Below are 17,247 nucleotides of genomic sequence, written 5' to 3' on the forward strand. Positions count from 1 at the left end.
TCCCTCCGTCACGCAAACTAACCGAGTCTTTCGGATTGCTTCTCCGGTCTTCCCATACACAAACCCACTCATATCGGTATGGCCCTGCACCGGCAAATCTATTGTATTTTGGGAATGAACGAATTTCAGTTGAAAACAATAAAATAAATCACCGGTCAAGCCATGCGCCACTTTTTCACCCCATGAATCATCTTAGTGCGATTTGGCAATTTCATGCACCACCCGATCAACTCTTAATCACCCTTTCCTTCATCTTGGTGCGGTTTGCTTCATTTGGCCACTTCATGCACCACCCGGTCAAGCCGTGCGCCACTTTGCCACCATCCACCATTAACCATCTTGGTGCGACTTGACTATTTCTTGCGTCACCCGGTCAAGCCTTGTGCCATTTTGTCACCCGGGCCAACCGTGCACCACTTTGCAACCCCATTCACCCTGTTGGTGAGGTATGCTCGATTTGACCGTTTTTTGCACCACCCGAGCAAACATGCACTACTTTTCCACGTTATCAACCATCTTGATACGTTATGCTAGTTTTGGCTGTATCATGCACGCCCCGGTCAAGCCGTACGCCACTTTGCCACCCCTTCCTGCAACTTGGTGCGGTTGCTCCATTTGGCAATTTTATGCATCTCCTGGTCAAACCGTTGACCACTTTACCCCCCATCTATCATCTTAGTGCGATTTGTCCGATATGGCCGTTTCATGCACCACTAGGTCAAACCGTGCGCCACTTTGCAGTCTCTTCCTCCATCTTGGTGCGGTTTGCTCCATTTGACCAATTTTTGCACCATCAGGTCAAAATGTGGATCACTTTGCCACCTAATCCACCATCTTGGTGCGGTTTGCTTCATTTGGCCAATCTATGCACCACCCGGTCAAATTGCCACCCCATCCATCATCATGGTGCGACTTACCCGATTTGGCCATTTCATGCACCACCTGGTCAAGCCGTGTGCCACTTTGCCACCCCTTCCTCCATCTTGGTGGGGTTTGCTCCATTTCGCCACTTTATGCACCACCCGGTCAAGCCGTGCGTCACTTTGCCATCCTTTTCGCTATCTTTGTGCGGTTTACTTCACCACCCGGTCAAACCGCGGACCACTTTGCCACCCCATCCATCATCATGGTGCGATTTGCATGATTCGGACATTTCATGCCCCACCTGGTCAAGCCGTGTGCCACTTTACCACCCCTTCCTCCATCTTGGTGGGGTATGTTCCATTTCGCCACTTCATGTACCACCCGGTCAAACCGCGGACCACTTGCCACTACATTCACAGTCTTGTTGTGGTATGCTTCGTCTGCCCATTTCATGCACCACCTGGTCAAACTGTGCACCACTTTGCCACTACATCAACTATCTTGGTGCGATATGCTCCACTTGGTCAAACTGTGCACCACTTTGCCACATCAACCAGCATCTTGGCGTGGTATGCTTCTTCTGGCCTTTTCATGCACCACCTGGTCAAACTGTGCACCTTTTTGCCACTCCATCCACCGTCTTGGTGTGGTATGCTTCGTCTGGCCATTTTATCCACCACCTGGTCAAACTATGCACAACTTTGCCCCCTCGTCCACCATCTTGGTATGGTGTGCGCCACCAAGTCATTTCAAGCACCACCTGGCCACTTTGCCACCCCATTCACCATCTCGGTGCACCTTGCTCTGTTTGGCCATTTCTTGCATCACCTTGTTATACCGTGGGCTACTTTGCCATACCATTCATCATCTTGGTGCGCCTTGCTGTTTGGCCATATCATGCACTTCCAGGTTAGACCGTGCGTCACTTTGCCACTCCATTCACCATTTTCGTGCTGCATGCGCCACCTTTCCATATCATGCATTACTTAGACCGTGCGCCAATTTGCCACACCAGTCACCATCATGGTGCGCCTTGCTCTATTTGGCCATATCATGTACCTCCTGGCGCACCACTAAGCTACCCTTTTCACCTTCTTCGTGCTGCATGTGCCACCTTTCCATTTCATGCACCACCTGGTTAGACCGTGGGCCATTTCGCCACCCCATTCACCATATTCGTGTTGCATGCGCCACCTTGCCATTTCATGCACCAACTAGTAAGACCGTGCACCACTTTGCCATCCAATTCACCATCTCAGTGCGCCTTGCTCTGTTTGGCTATATCATGCATCACCTGATCAAAACGTGCCATCTCATCCACCATCTCGATGCTGGATGCGCCACCGTGCAGAACCATGCACCACTTTGCCATCTCATCCACCATCTTGGTGCTGCATGCGCCACCGTGCAGAATCATGCACCATCTGGTCAAACCGTGCACCCCTTTGCCATCCCATCCACCATCTTGGTGCTACATGCGCCACCGTGCAGAACCATGCACCATCTGGTCAAACCGTGCACCACTTTGCCATCTCATCCACCATATTCGTGCAGCATGCGCCACTCTGCAGAACCATGCACCATCTGGTCAAACCGTGCACCACTTTGCCATCCCATCCACCATATTCGTGCAGCATGCGCCACTCTGCAGAACCATGCACCATCTGGTCAAACCATGCACCACTTTGCCATCCCATCCACCATCTCGGTGCTGCATGCGCCACTGTGCAGAACCATGAACCACTTTGCCATCCCATCCACCATCTCGGTGCTGCATGCGCCACCCTGCAGAACCATGCACCTTCTGGTCCAACCGTGCACCACTTTGCCTTCTCATCCACCATCTTGGTGCTGCATGCGCCATCGTGCAGAACCATGCACCATCTGGTCAAACCGTGCACCACTTTGCCATCCCATCCACCATCTCGGTGCTGGATGCGCCACCGTGCAGAACCATGCACCACTTTGCCATCCCATCCACCATCTCGGTACTGCATGCGCCACCGTGCAGAACCATGCACCATCTGGTCAAACCGTGCACCACTTTGCCATCCCGTCCACCATCTTGGTGCTACATGCGCCACCGTGCAGAACCATGCACCATCTGGTCAAACCGTGCACCACTTTGCCATCCCGTCCGCCATCTTGGTGCTGCATGCGCCACCGTGCAGAACCATGCACCATCTGGTCCAACCATGCACAACTTTGCCATACCATCCACCATCTCGGTGCTGGATGCGCCACTGTGCAGAACCATGCACCATCTGGTCCAACCGTGCACCACTTTGCCATCCCATCCACCATCTCGGTGCTGCATGCGCCACCGTGCAGAACCATGCACCATCTGGTCAAACAGTGCACCACTTTGCCATCCCATCCACCATCTCGGTGCTGCATGCGCCACCGTGCAGAACCATGCACCATCTGGTCCAACCGTGCACCACTTTGCCATCCCGTCCACCATCTTGGTGCTGCATGCGCCACCCTGCAGAACCATGCACCATCTGGTCAAACCGTGCACCACTTTGCCATCCCATCTACCATCTCGATGCTGCATGCGCCACCGTGCAGAACCATGCACCATCTGGTCCAACCGTGCACCACTTTGCCATCCCGTCCACCATCTTGGTGCTGCATGCGCCACCCTGCAGAACCATGCACCACTTTGCCATCCTATCCACCATCTCGGTGCTGCATGCGCCACCGTGCAGAACCATGCACCATCTGGTCCAACCGTGCACCACTTTGCCATTCCATCCACCATCTCGGTGCTGCATGCGCCACCGTGCAGAACCATGCACCACTTTGCCATCCCATTCACCATCTTGGTGCAGCATGCGCCACCGTGCAGAACCATGCACCATCTGGTCAAACCGTGCACCACTTTGCCATCCCATCCACCATCTCGGTGCTGCATGCGCCACCGTGCAGAACCATGCACCATCTGGTCCAACCGTGCACCACTTTACCATCCCGTCCACCATCTTGGTGCTGCATGCGCCACCCTGCAGAACCATGCACCATCTGGTCCAACCGTGCACCACTTTGCCATCCCATCCACCATCTCGGTGCTGCATGCGCCACCGTGCAGAACCATGCACCATCTGGTCCAACCGTGCACCACTTTGCCATCCCGTCCACCATCTTGGTGCTGCATGCGCCACCCTGCAGAACCATGCACCACTTTGCCATCCTATCCACCATCTCGGTGCTGCATGCGCCACCGTGCAGAACCATGCACCATCTGGTCCAACCGTGCACCACTTTGCCATCCCGTCCACCATCTTGGTGCTGCATGCGCCACCCTGCAGAACCATGCACCACTTTGCCATCCTATCCACCATCTCGGTGCTGCATGCGCCACCGTGCAGAACCATGCACTATCTGGTCAAACTTTGCACCACTTTGCCATCCCATCCACCATCTCGGTGCTGCATGCGCCACCGTGCAGAACCATGCACCATCTGGTCCAACCGTGCACCACTTTGCCATCCCATTCACCATCTCGGTGCTGGATGCGCCACCGTGCAGAACCATGCACCATCTGGTCAAACCGTGCACCACTTTGCCATCCCATCCACCATCTCGGTGCTGGATGCGCCACCATGCAGAACCATGCACCACTTTGCCATCCCATCCACCATCTTGGTGCTACATGCGCCACCGTGCAGAACCATGCACCATCTGGTCAAACCGTGCACCACTTTGCCATCCCATCCACCATCTTGGTGCTACATGCGCCACCGTGCAGAACCATGCACCATCTGGTCAAACCGTGCACCACTTTGCCATCCCATCCACCATCTTGGTGCTACATGCGCCACCGTGCAGAACCATGCACCACTTTGCCATCCCATCCACCATCTTGGTGCTACATGCGCCACCGTGCAGAACCATGCACCATCTGGTCAAACCGTGCACCACTTTGCCATCCCATCCACCATCTTGGTGCTACATGCGCCACCGTGCAGAACCATGCACCATCTGGTCAAACCGTGCACCACTTTGCCATCCCATCCACCATCTTGGTGCTACATGCGCCACCGTGCAGAACCATGCACCACTTTGCCATCCCATCCACCATCTTGGTGCTACATGCGCCACCGTGCAGAACCATGCACCATCTGGTCAAACCGTGCACCACTTTGCCATCCCATCCACCATCTTGGTGCTACATGCGCCACCGTGCAGAACCATGCACCATCTGGTCAAACCGTGCACCACTTTGCCATCCCATCCACCATCTCGGTGCTGCATGCGCCACCGTGCAGAACCATGCACCATCTGGTCCAACCGTGCACCACTTTGCCATCCCATCCACCATCTTGGTGCTGCATGCGTCACCGTGCAGAACCATGCACCATCTGGTCCAACCGTGCACCACTTTGCCATCCCGTCCACCATCTTGGTGCTGCATGCGCCACCCTGCAGAACCATGCACCACTTTGTCATCCCATCCACCATCTTGGTGCTACATGCGCCACCGTGCAGAACCATGCACCATCTGGGCCAACCGTGCACCACTTTGCCATCCCATCCACCATCTCGGTGCTGCATGCGCCACCGTGCAGAACCATGCACCACTTTGCCATCCCATCCACCATCTTGGTGCTACATGCGCCACCGTGCAGAACCATGCACCATCTGGTCCAACCGTGCACAACTTTGCCATACCATCCACCATCTCGGTGCTGGATGCGCCACCGTGCAGAACCATGCACCACTTTGCCATCCCATCCACCATCTTGGTGCAGCATGCGCCACCCTGCAGAACCATGCACCATCTGGTCAAACCGTGCACCACTTTGCCATCCCATCCACCATCTCGGTGCTGCATGCGCCACCGTGCAGAACCATGCACCATCTGGTCCAACCGTGCACCACTTTGCCATCCCATCCACCATCTTGGTGCTGCATGCGCCACCGTGCAGAACCATGCACCATCTGGTCCAACCGTGCACCACTTTGCCATCCCGTCCACCATCTTGGTGTTGCATGCGCCACCCTGCAGAACCATGCACCATCTAGTCAAACCGTGCACCACTTTGCCATCCCATCCACCATCTCGGTGCTGCATGCGCCACCGTGCAGAACCATGCACCATCTGGTCCAACCGTGCACAACTTTGCCATACCATCCACCATCTCGGTGCTGGATGCGCCACCGTGCAGAACCATGCACCACTTTGCCATCCCATCCACCATCTTGGTGCAGCATGCGCCACCCTGCAGAACCATGCACCATCTGGTCAAACCGTGCACCACTTTGCCATCCCATCCACCATCTCGGTGCTGCATGCGCCACCGTGCAGAACCATGCACCATCTGGTCCAACCGTGCACCACTTTGCCATCCCATCCACCATCTTGGTGCTGCATGCGCCACCGTGCAGAACCATGCACCATCTGGTCCAACCGTGCACCACTTTGCCATCCCGTCCACCATCTTGGTGTTGCATGCGCCACCCTGCAGAACCATGCACCATCTAGTCAAACCGTGCACCACTTTGCCATCCCATCCACCATCTCGGTGCTGCATGCGCCACCGTGCAGAACCATGCACCATCTGGTCCAACCGTGCACAACTTTGCCATACCATCCACCATCTCGGTGCTGGATGCGCCACCGTGCAGAATTATGCACCACTTTGCCATCCCATCTACCATCTCGATGCTGCATGCGCCACCGTGCAGAACCATGCACCATCTGGTCCAACCGTGCACCACTTTGCCATCCCATCCACCATCTCGGTGCTGGATGCGCCACCGTGCAGAATTATGCACCACTTTGCCATCCCGTCCACCATCTTGGTGTTGCATGCGCCACCCTGCAGAACCATGCACCATCTAGTCAAACCGTGCACCACTTTGCCATCCCATCCACCATCTCGGTGCTGCATGCGCCACCGTGCAGAACCATGCACCATCTGGTCCAACCGTGCACAACTTTGCCATACCATCCACCATCTCGGTGCTGGATGCGCCACCGTGCAGAATTATGCACCACTTTGCCATCCCATCCACCATCTTGGTGCAGCATGCGCCACCCTGCAGAACCATGCACCATCTGGTCAAACCGTGCACCACTTTGCCATCCCATCCACCATCTCGGTGCTGCATGCGCCACCGTGCAGAACCATGCACCATCTGGTCCAACCGTGCACCACTTTGCCATCCCGTCCACCATCTTGGTGCTGCATGCGCCACCCTGCAGAACCATGCACCACTTTGTCATCCCATCCACCATCTTGGTGCTACATGCGCCACCGTGCAGAACCATGCACCATCTGGTCAAACCGTGCACAACTTTGCCATACCATCCACCATCTCGGTGCTGGATGCGCCACCGTGCAGAACCATGCACCACTTTGCCATCCCATCCACCATCTTGGTGCAGCATGCGCCACCCTGCAGAACCATGCACCATCTGGTCCAACCGTGCACCACTTTGCCATCCCATCCACCATCTCGGTGCTGCATGCGCCACCGTGCAGAACCATGCACCATCTGGTCCAACCTATCACCACTTTGCCATCCCGTCCACCATCTTGGTGCTGCATGCGCCACCCTGCAGAACCATGCACCACTTTGCCATCCCATCCACCATCTCGGTGCTGGATGCGCCACCGTGCAGAATTATGCACCACTTTGCCATCCCGTCCACCATCTTCTTGCTGCATGCGCCACCCTGCAGAACCATGCACCACTTTGCCATCCCATCCACCATCCTGGAGCTACATGCGCCACCGTGCAGAACCATGCACCATCTGGTCAAACCGTGCACAACTTTGCCATACCATCCACCATCTCGGTGCTGGATGCGCCACCGTGCAGAACCATGCACCACTTTGCCATCCCATCCACCATCTCGGTGCTGCATGCGCCACCGTGCAGAACCATGCACCATCTGGTCAAACCTTACACCACTTTGCCATCCCGTCCACCATCTTGGTGCTGCATGCGCCACCCTGCAGAACCATGCACCATCTGGTCAAACCGTGCACCACTTTGCCATCCCATCTACCATCTCGATGCTGCATGCGCCACCGTGCAGAACCATGCACCATCTGGTCCAACCGTGCACCACTTTGCCATCCCATCCACCATCTCGGTGCTGCATGCGCCACCGTGCAGAACCATGCACCATCTGGTCCAACCGTGCACCACTTTGCCATCCCGTCCACCATCTTGGTGCTGCATGCGCCACCCTGCAGAACCATGCACCACTTTGCCATCCCATCCACCATCTCGGTGCTACATGCGCCACCGTGCAGAACCATGCACCATCTGGTCAAACCGTGCACAACTTTGCCATACCATCCACCATCTCGGTGCTGGATGCGCCACCGTGCAGAACCATGCACCACTTTGCCATCCCATTCACCATCTTGGTGCAGCATGCGCCACCGTGCAGAACCATGCACCATCTGGTCAAACCGTGCACCACTTTGCCATCCCATCCACCATCTCGGTGCTGCATGCGCCACCGTGCAGAACCATGCACCATCTGGGCCAACCGTGCACCACTTTGCCATCCCGTCCACCATCTTGGTGCTGCATGCGCCACCCTGCAGAACCATGCACCATCTGGTCAAACCGTGCACCACTTTGCCATCCCATCTACCATCTCGATGCTGCATGCGCCACCGTGCAGAACCATGCACCATCTGGTCCAACCGTGCACCACTTTGCCATCCCGTCCACCATCTTGGTGCTGCATGCGCCACCCTGCAGAACCATGCACCACTTTGCCATCCTATCCACCATCTCGGTGCTGCATGCGCCACCGTGCAGAACCATGCACCATCTGGTCCAACCGTGCACCACTTTGCCATCCCATCCACCATCTCGGTGCTGCATGCGCCACCGTGCAGAACCATGCACCACTTTGCCATCCCATTCACCATCTTGGTGCTGCATGCGCCACCGTGCAGAACCATGCACCATCTGGTCAAACCGTGCACCACTTTGCCATCCCATCCACCATCTCGGTGCTGCATGCGCCACCGTGCAGAACCATGCACCATCTGGTCCAACCGTGCACCACTTTGCCATCCCGTCCACCATCTTGGTGCTGCATGCGCCACCCTGCAGAACCGTGCACCATCTGGTCCAACCGTGCACCACTTTGCCATCCCATCCACCATCTCGGTGCTGCATGCGCCACCGTGCAGAACCATGCACCATCTGGTCCAACCGTGCACCACTTTGCCATCCCGTCCACCATCTTGGTGCTGCATGCGCCACCCTGCAGAACCATGCACCACTTTGCCATCCTATCCACCATCTCGGTGCTGCATGCGCCACCGTGCAGAACCATGCACCATCTGGTCCAACCGTGCACCACTTTGCCATCCCGTCCACCATCTTGGTGCTGCATGCGCCACCCTGCAGAACCATGCACCACTTTGCCATCCTATCCACCATCTCGGTGCTGCATGCGCCACCGTGCAGAACCATGCACTATCTGGTCAAACTTTGCACCACTTTGCCATCCCATCCACCATCTCGGTGCTGCATGCGCCACCGTGCAGAACCATGCACCATCTGGTCCAACCGTGCACCACTTTGCCATCCCATTCACCATCTCGGTGCTGGATGCGCCACCGTGCAGAACCATGCACCATCTGGTCAAACCGTGCACCACTTTGCCATCCCATCCACCATCTCGGTGCTGGATGCGCCACCATGCAGAACCATGCACCACTTTGCCATCCCATCCACCATCTCGGTGCTGCATGCGCCACCCTGCAGAATCATGCACCATCTGGTCAAACCGTGCACCACTTTGCCATCCCATCCAACATCTCGGTGCTGCATGCGCCACCGTGCAGAACCATGCACCATCTGGTCCAACCGTGCACCACTTTGCCATCCCATCCACCATCTCGGTGCTGGATGCGCCACCATGCAGAACCATGCACCACTTTACCATCCCATCCACCATCTCGGTGCTGCATGCGCCACCCTGCAGAATCATGCACCATCTGGTCCAACCGTGCACCACTTTGCCATCCCATCCACCATCTCGGTGCTGGATGCGCCACCATGCAGAACCATGCACCACTTTACCATCCCATCCACCATCTTGGTGCTGCATGCGCCACCCTGCAGAACCATGCACCATCTGGTCCAACCGTGCACCACTTTGTCATCTCATCCACCATCTTGATGCTGCATGTTTCATCTTACCATTTCATGCACCTTGTTGCTACGTTCGCACGTGGGTAAACTTTGAACTCATTTCTATCACACGACTTAATATCCAACATGTAATTTCCTGTGATGAAGACACAATCCCTGTGTCGGAACGTGGCACAATATACATTTTGCGTAACTCATCCAAGGCTGCGTAGCCTTTCTTTAAATTTAATATTTTTTTTACACATATCTTAAACTATTTTATTATTCCCGATACACTCCTTGGGTAATTTTTTTAAAATTATTTTTTTTATAGAAGGGGGGGCAAGTGCCCCCCCTTGCCCCCCCCTGTGCACGCCAGTGCCATTGGATCAATGTATTCAGTTAGAAGCAGAGAAGAGTGGTTTGAAGATCAAAAGAGATTCAAACCTCTTCGAAGGTGACCTAAAAGGACATCTTAGTATTCTAAACAAAATAAATGTCAACTCACTTATCATAAACAATGATGACTGGATGAGGAGAAGATACAACTTTTGACGTTGTTTTGATGTAAATAATCTTGAGCGAAATACGGTGGACCAAATCTTCGCTCAGGATCAATTCTAATTTACACCGAAGGCTCAAAGCTGAACAATCATGTTGGAGCAGGCGTTACTGGCCCAGGGATAAATATTTCGATTCCCATGGGCAAATGGACAACTTTTTTCCAAGCTGAAGTTCATGCTATTCTTGAATGCTCTAAATTAAGCTTACACAGCAATTATAGGCATTCAAATATTTGCATAATGTCTGACAGTCAAGCAGCATTGAATGCTTTGAAATCAACAATATCTAGATTTAAACTCGTTTGGGAATGTGTTCAGTCACTCCAAACCTTGGGTAGTCGTAACAAAGTGAACCTGTATTGGGTTCATGGTCATTGTGGCATTGAAGGCAATGAACAAGCTGATATGCTGGCCAGACTTGGTTCATCTCGACAATTCATAGGTCCCGAACCATTTTGTGGTATATCTGCGTGTTCTCTTCGAATGGAACTCAAATCTTGTGAACATTCTAAAATAGAGGACATTTGAAAAAACACATTGATTGCGAGGCAGTCTAAACGTTTCATCACACCAAACGTATTTATCACTCGCAAAATTTTAGATCTTTCAAAAAAAAGATCTTAATACATACACAGGCCTTATAAGAGGCCATTGCCCGAGCCGATATCACTTGAAGCTGTTAGGAAAACTTCAAGATGATGTATGTCGTTTCTGCGGCATACATACAGAGATTACAGTTCATCACCAAGGGGCTGATAGAACCCTCAGAAGTTTGGAGAACAAGTCCCAATATGGTAGTACGATTCATCAGATAACCATAATACCGCATTGGGATAACGCTGGTAGTCAAGGTAATGCAATTGCTCTAAATAGTAATGATGCGTCAACTTGACAAAGCTAGATCAAATGGGGCATATATCACAATAGATCTAACAAATGGTCGCAGTGATTAAATACCCAGCAAGGGAAAAAAAACTTTGAACGATTCTCTACAAAGGTCCGAAAAAACTAACCAACAAAGAATCTGATTGAAAAAAAAACTCAGGCGGAAGCATGCCATCGGGGGGCAGGAACGGTTTTAAGGCCTTCGAATTGACAAACAACTTGGACAATGTCCACGATGTGAAGAAAGATAACGAAGATAACATTTAGTTTGACAGATGCCGTAAGGTTCATTATAGGAGGCATCTAAGGATGTTAAACTTTAGAGCGACTTTAATCAATTGATTTTAGTGGCGAAGTGAGGTATCCTCGGAGTAGATTCATGGTAGTTGATCAGTAAGCTTAGTAAGCGGATATTGTTCGATCGGAACCATCGGAACCATGCGTACAAACTAATTTAGAGCTGAGTAATCTCCCAGGTTTGAAGGGACTGTATCGTTCGTAGATTAATCATCATAAGCGTTATATCATCGGATGTGCCATTCACCGTAGGATTCCCTTCTAGCCTCAAGCCTGCAAGTTCGGTCAGACAGTCCGTTGTAACTGAGCAGGACCACGAACTTTCAATAGATACAAGAACAGCCAGCAATTTTGGGGGGCGGGTAATAGGACAGGAATGTGAGGAACTCAAAAAAAACTAGCCAACAAGAAATTATTGAAATACTAGTTGATAGCATAAACGACGAGAGCCCTAATGGGTTGAATGATATGCCTGCAACAGTGGGAGTCAATAAGGTACAAAACTGGACGCAACAGGTGCTCGGGAATAAAAGAACCTCTCTATCGCTCAACCGATGAGAAGGACAGAGTTGACAACAACTAGCGTACCTATGAGCGATAAGAAGTCCTTAAAATATCATCTATACGATAATTAAAAGGGTAATCAAACACCATGTGTTTGGAACTTAACGGATTACTTATTTTGCCAACGCTTATATTAAAAATGTTCAATATATCTTAGATTTAAATTGACCAGCGATTCTTATCACGACTAGAAGAGTGCATCCTCGACAAATCTGTGAAATTCACGAAAAACGCATAAATCGCGAGATCCGCGACTATTGTGGCAGCCCTGCAGTTCGTTACTACGCTTACCAAAAACATTTTCGATTTGGGTGTTTAATTTAAAATCATTCAAACATAGATGTCTTTCGCCATACTGATTTTTAAAAGTAACCTTACAGTGGGCCGCTGTAAGCACGCAGCAGATAATTCATTTTCCCGGGAATTTAAAAATATTTTTCCAAGGAAACTCAGAAGACAATCCCTTCAAAATTCCGAAATATTTGCACGCAAGTTCAAATAAATTTTCCCGAAAAATGTTGAAGCCTTTCTTATACTGATTCAGAGAAAAAATCTTCTGAAAATTCAAAGCAGAGTAGCAAAGTAGAAATTCAAAGTGTTTCCTTGAAATTTACACCCAGTTCTTACATTCAATTCCATCAATTATTTTCGATATCTTTGCAGATACGTATTTCGACCACAACTGAGTGGTCGTCTTCAGTGTCTCGTACTTGACTCGACGTACTTGACTCGAGTCAAGTACAAGACACTGAAGACGACCACACAGTTGTGGTCGAAATACGTATCTGCAAAGATATCGAAAATAATTGGTGGAATTAAATGGAGAGTACTTAATTCGTCTTAGACGGTTGAATACATTCCACTAAAAGAGCTTAATATATTTTTCTGACCCAGTTCTTTTTTACACGGGTGGGTTTTAGTGGATTATGACCTTTAAATTCAGGTGGTATTTAAAAAGCTGTGAAAAATCAGGTTAACCGGAATTTAAAGAATACACACCGTGTAAAAAAAAATATTGGGTGTACCTTTACCTTGAAGTATTTTTCCTTGGAAATTTAAATAAAATCTAATGAAAGCTTAGAACTAAATGCCTTCAGAATCTAATTTGCATAATTCATATTCCCGAACAGTGCCGCCCATCCTGAGCAAACATTCTACGGAGGAGACGTTAAGGGCGAGAGCGTGATGGAAACGGTGGAAGACATCGGTACAGCTGTGCAGCATATCTATCTCGTAAGTATATATACAGCTTTCTCTTCTTGGAACCTAATTCACAATACTGTCAACAATCCTAATCACAGATCTACAACGATGGACCATGGCGTGCTCCTCAAGTGCAAGTGAACATCCAATGGCCCCACCAAGTGGCTAACGATAAGCCACAGGGAAAATGGCTGCTCTACTTGACTGACAGGCCATTTATCGAAGGTACGTGAACCATTTTTGTGACCAAGGAGAACGGTTTCTAATATCATACCATGCTTCATTGCAGCTACCAACGGAGGTGACTGTGTCGTCGAGCCTAATGCGGCCATCAATCCACTCGGATTGAAGAAGTCCTCTGTGCTGAGCGATCTGATGCAGATGGAGCGTTACACGCAACGTTCGTACAATAAATCACTCACATTCGCTTCCGATAAGTCCGAGCGAGTGTCGTTTGCCAAGCAAACAGCATTCGCATCATCATCCGATACGAGCACACTGAATCGAGTTCGACGAGATCGATCGATGATCATCCGGGCCGAACGATTAACCGATAAGGACGGCAAACAGACCGATATTGTGCACATGGACTGCAAGCGAAACACTGCCAAATGTATTTCGATAGTTTGCAACTTTTACAACGTACAACCAAAGGCTCAGGTACTTATCAACGTGACTGCAAGGCTGTGGAATTCGACGCTGGTGTCCGATTATCCTCGGGTAGATCTAGTTAAAATCGCATCCACTGCTAGGATAAAAGTTTTCGAGGTGCAGCAAGACCATTCGGTTGATTCTGTTACGGTTAGTATAAATAGTACATAGATGATTGTCGTCACTTGAACATCTTGGTGTATTGCAGCTCGAGACGTTGGCCTACCCGGAACTGCTTGACCAAGCAGGGGACGGATCCATCCCACTCTGGGTGTACATAATAGCTATTGTAGGCGGACTGTTGGCATTTGCCGTCCTGACCTACTGCCTGTGGAGGTGTGGCTTCTTCAAACGGCGAAGACCCGATCCAACGTTAAGCGGGAACTTGGAGAAAAACAGCGAAAATAAACCGTTTCTTTAGTTCCGTAAAACGTAGTTAGCATTTTTGGATTGAACGATTACTTAAAACGTGATAGAAACCATCCATTAGATATAGAAGCGTTTGGTGCTGTTACAGCATCAACATCAGTTGTAATCAAACGGGGATCTCCAATGGGAGAATTTATTGAATTTTAGAAATCGCTTCATTCGAACAATATTACACATGGTTTATTTAATACAACTGAATCACTACATCAGAATTTGCTGTTTTTTGACAGCTCTGTTTCAAAAATCATTCACAACAATCTAATTTCATCCATGTTCATGTTCAACTACTTTTTACGATGATAATAATTGACTATCGCAGATAACGATGTGAAGACTGAAAACTCAACCTCGAATATGACCAACGAAAGCAAACTAATGATTCGACAAGGGCAATTGTAAAATTTCACAATTGAAATTTATGGATTGACCTTTGTGCTGTGATTCTCTGCAGTATACCGCCCCGCTTAATACCACAAAATTATCTACCGGGGTTTGGTGATAATTTGGTGCAGCATAGTGAGTTTCAAATAAGCTCATTTTTCATCGTCAGCACAATTTCTGATAACTTTTCGAGATTAAAATATTTAGCTTTTCGTGTGCGATTATAAAATCAATTACGTACAACAGACCGATCGAATCATTTGTGTTCAATAAAGATAAGTTTTCAGGAGTCGTTAAAAGATGCACGCTTTACTATTGACGGTCCTCAGAACCGCGAAGTTAAACCGCCACCAACGGAAGGGGTATCAAACAAACTTTCATTGTATATAATACATAAGTTCCTTTAAGAAAACTGTACTGTGCGGCATAAAAGACTTGCTCTAGCCAAACATAACAGTAAAATTTATTAACGACGCTTAACAAATCTAAATAGGTCAAATTTAACAATCAAAAATTTATAAATAACATTTACTGGAACACATACTTACTTGCCTTTGAAAGTGCCATTCTTTATAGTGGATTCTTATAAGAAAATTAGTTTGAGCTTTTAGTGGAATGACTTTACTTGTCATAAGACATGATCGTACTATCCCATTTAATTCCATAATCCACTTTATTGTAACTTCAACAGATACGTATTGCGTGCGACCTCAACAGTAAGGACGTCTTCAGTGTCTCGTTTCCCTTATTGTTGAGGTTGAAATACGTATCTGTTAAAGTTACAAAAGAAGGGGTGGAATTAAATGGGATAGTACGAACTCGTCTTATGACAAGTTAGTTGATTCCTAATTAAATGAGATAAAAGTGGCAATAGACATAATACCGATTTCTCCGTATTCTCTTAGGGCCGATGCGTACATAGTATTTCCAGCGCCACGTTGACGTTATGAGGGTATCGGTCATAATTCCACCCAATTTGTAAAAAAAATCGATTTTATCATGCTCATCTGTTGTATATTCATCGTCATTCCATGATAGATTCAGATAGTTTATAAACTTCATTAATGGTATTACGGAAAACAAAAAAAAGGCAAATCTGGTAATGTACTTGCGATGCGAATCGAAATTTACACCCAGGTTTTTACTTGGTTTGGTTTAATAGCCTATTAAGATTACGCCATTTATAATATTAATTATCGAGTTAAATATTAGGAAGAAAATTGAATGTATGGGGATTGGCATCAAGTTACACTTTATCATTATATTTATTATAATAAATGGCGTAATCTGAATAGGCTATAAGTCGATTGAGACCTTTAGCATCAATGAAACAATGAGTTGACCTCACGAAAAAATTCACAAAAAAATTCAGAAAATCCGGGTGATGTGAAAATTTAAATTATTCCAACCGTGTAAAAAAAAACCTGGGTGTAATTGTTTCAAAAATCTTCCAAGAAACTAGTTTAATATGTGAGTAAAACAAGTCATAACAAAACTTCATTGTATTTACCATTCTTTTTTCGGCCAAAAGATAAGAAGTGCGATTGGAACATACGCGATGATAGAAAATAAGGTGTACCAATTTTGGCAATTCTAGACCAATATTTGAAAAAGGCGTAACAGTCAAAATGTATTTATTCCGGTTTCTCGTCTGCATTCACAGCTATATACATAGACAAAGAACAGGAAAGAATACATTTTGGCTGTTACTGCCTTTTCAAATGTTGGTCTAGATTTCTTCTTTTAATTAACAGTTCAGGCTCGATAGTTAATGTGTTTATTTCGTTAGTTAGTGTTTATTTCGACCAGTATGAAGGCAAGGTGAATTTAACTAGTTTATGTTATTCTAGAGCGTAAATCAATATTGTTTAGATCTAGCGATTATCGTGACGTTTCTATCCATTATTACATTATCCATTAAGACATTGTAAAATTTCGAGAAGTAAAAGTATATTTACAAGAACAAGTACTAATGGACCCAGCTGTGATACACTACATAGGTAACTCTCGCTGGTTGGATATTCTTGAGATAAAATTGGATGGAGATACTTAAAACGGAATTCAGCATCACTAGATGGCTGTTAATTGGTCCAACCAAAAAACAGAATTCGTTAGTCGGTGCGAGACTGTAACCTAATTAGCGAATCACAACTGAATAATAAAACTTCTACAACAAGTTGTTTCATTTTCTATAATATCACTAGACTTATTATGTATTAGCAATTTTCATAAATGATGTGGTAAAATTTGGATTTCTCTCTATTACTAATTCAGAAGTAGAGATGATGAT

The 17,247-nt window shown here is 48.6% G+C and overlaps 1 protein-coding gene across 4 annotated transcripts in view; it reads left to right on the forward strand.

The window, feature by feature from the left end:
- LOC134205469 (integrin alpha-PS1) overlaps window positions 1–16,926 on the forward strand; it is a 191,741-nt gene extending 174,815 nt beyond the window's left edge. For all 4 annotated transcript variants that reach the window (XM_062680732.1, XM_062680735.1, XM_062680733.1 and 1 more), the window contains 4 exons: window positions 13,424–13,526; window positions 13,595–13,721; window positions 13,786–14,297; window positions 14,356–16,926. In XM_062680732.1, coding sequence (XP_062536716.1) covers window positions 13,424–13,526; window positions 13,595–13,721; window positions 13,786–14,297; window positions 14,356–14,568 — 955 coding nt within the window. In that variant the 3' untranslated portion in view covers window positions 14,569–16,926. The remainder of the gene's footprint in view (window positions 1–13,423; window positions 13,527–13,594; window positions 13,722–13,785; window positions 14,298–14,355) is intronic.
- The last annotated feature ends 321 nt before the right edge of the window (window positions 16,927–17,247 follow it).

The sequence above is a fragment of the Armigeres subalbatus genome, chromosome 1 (assembly GCF_024139115.2).
Source record: "Armigeres subalbatus isolate Guangzhou_Male chromosome 1, GZ_Asu_2, whole genome shotgun sequence".
Lineage (NCBI taxonomy): Eukaryota > Metazoa > Arthropoda > Insecta > Diptera > Culicidae > Armigeres > Armigeres subalbatus.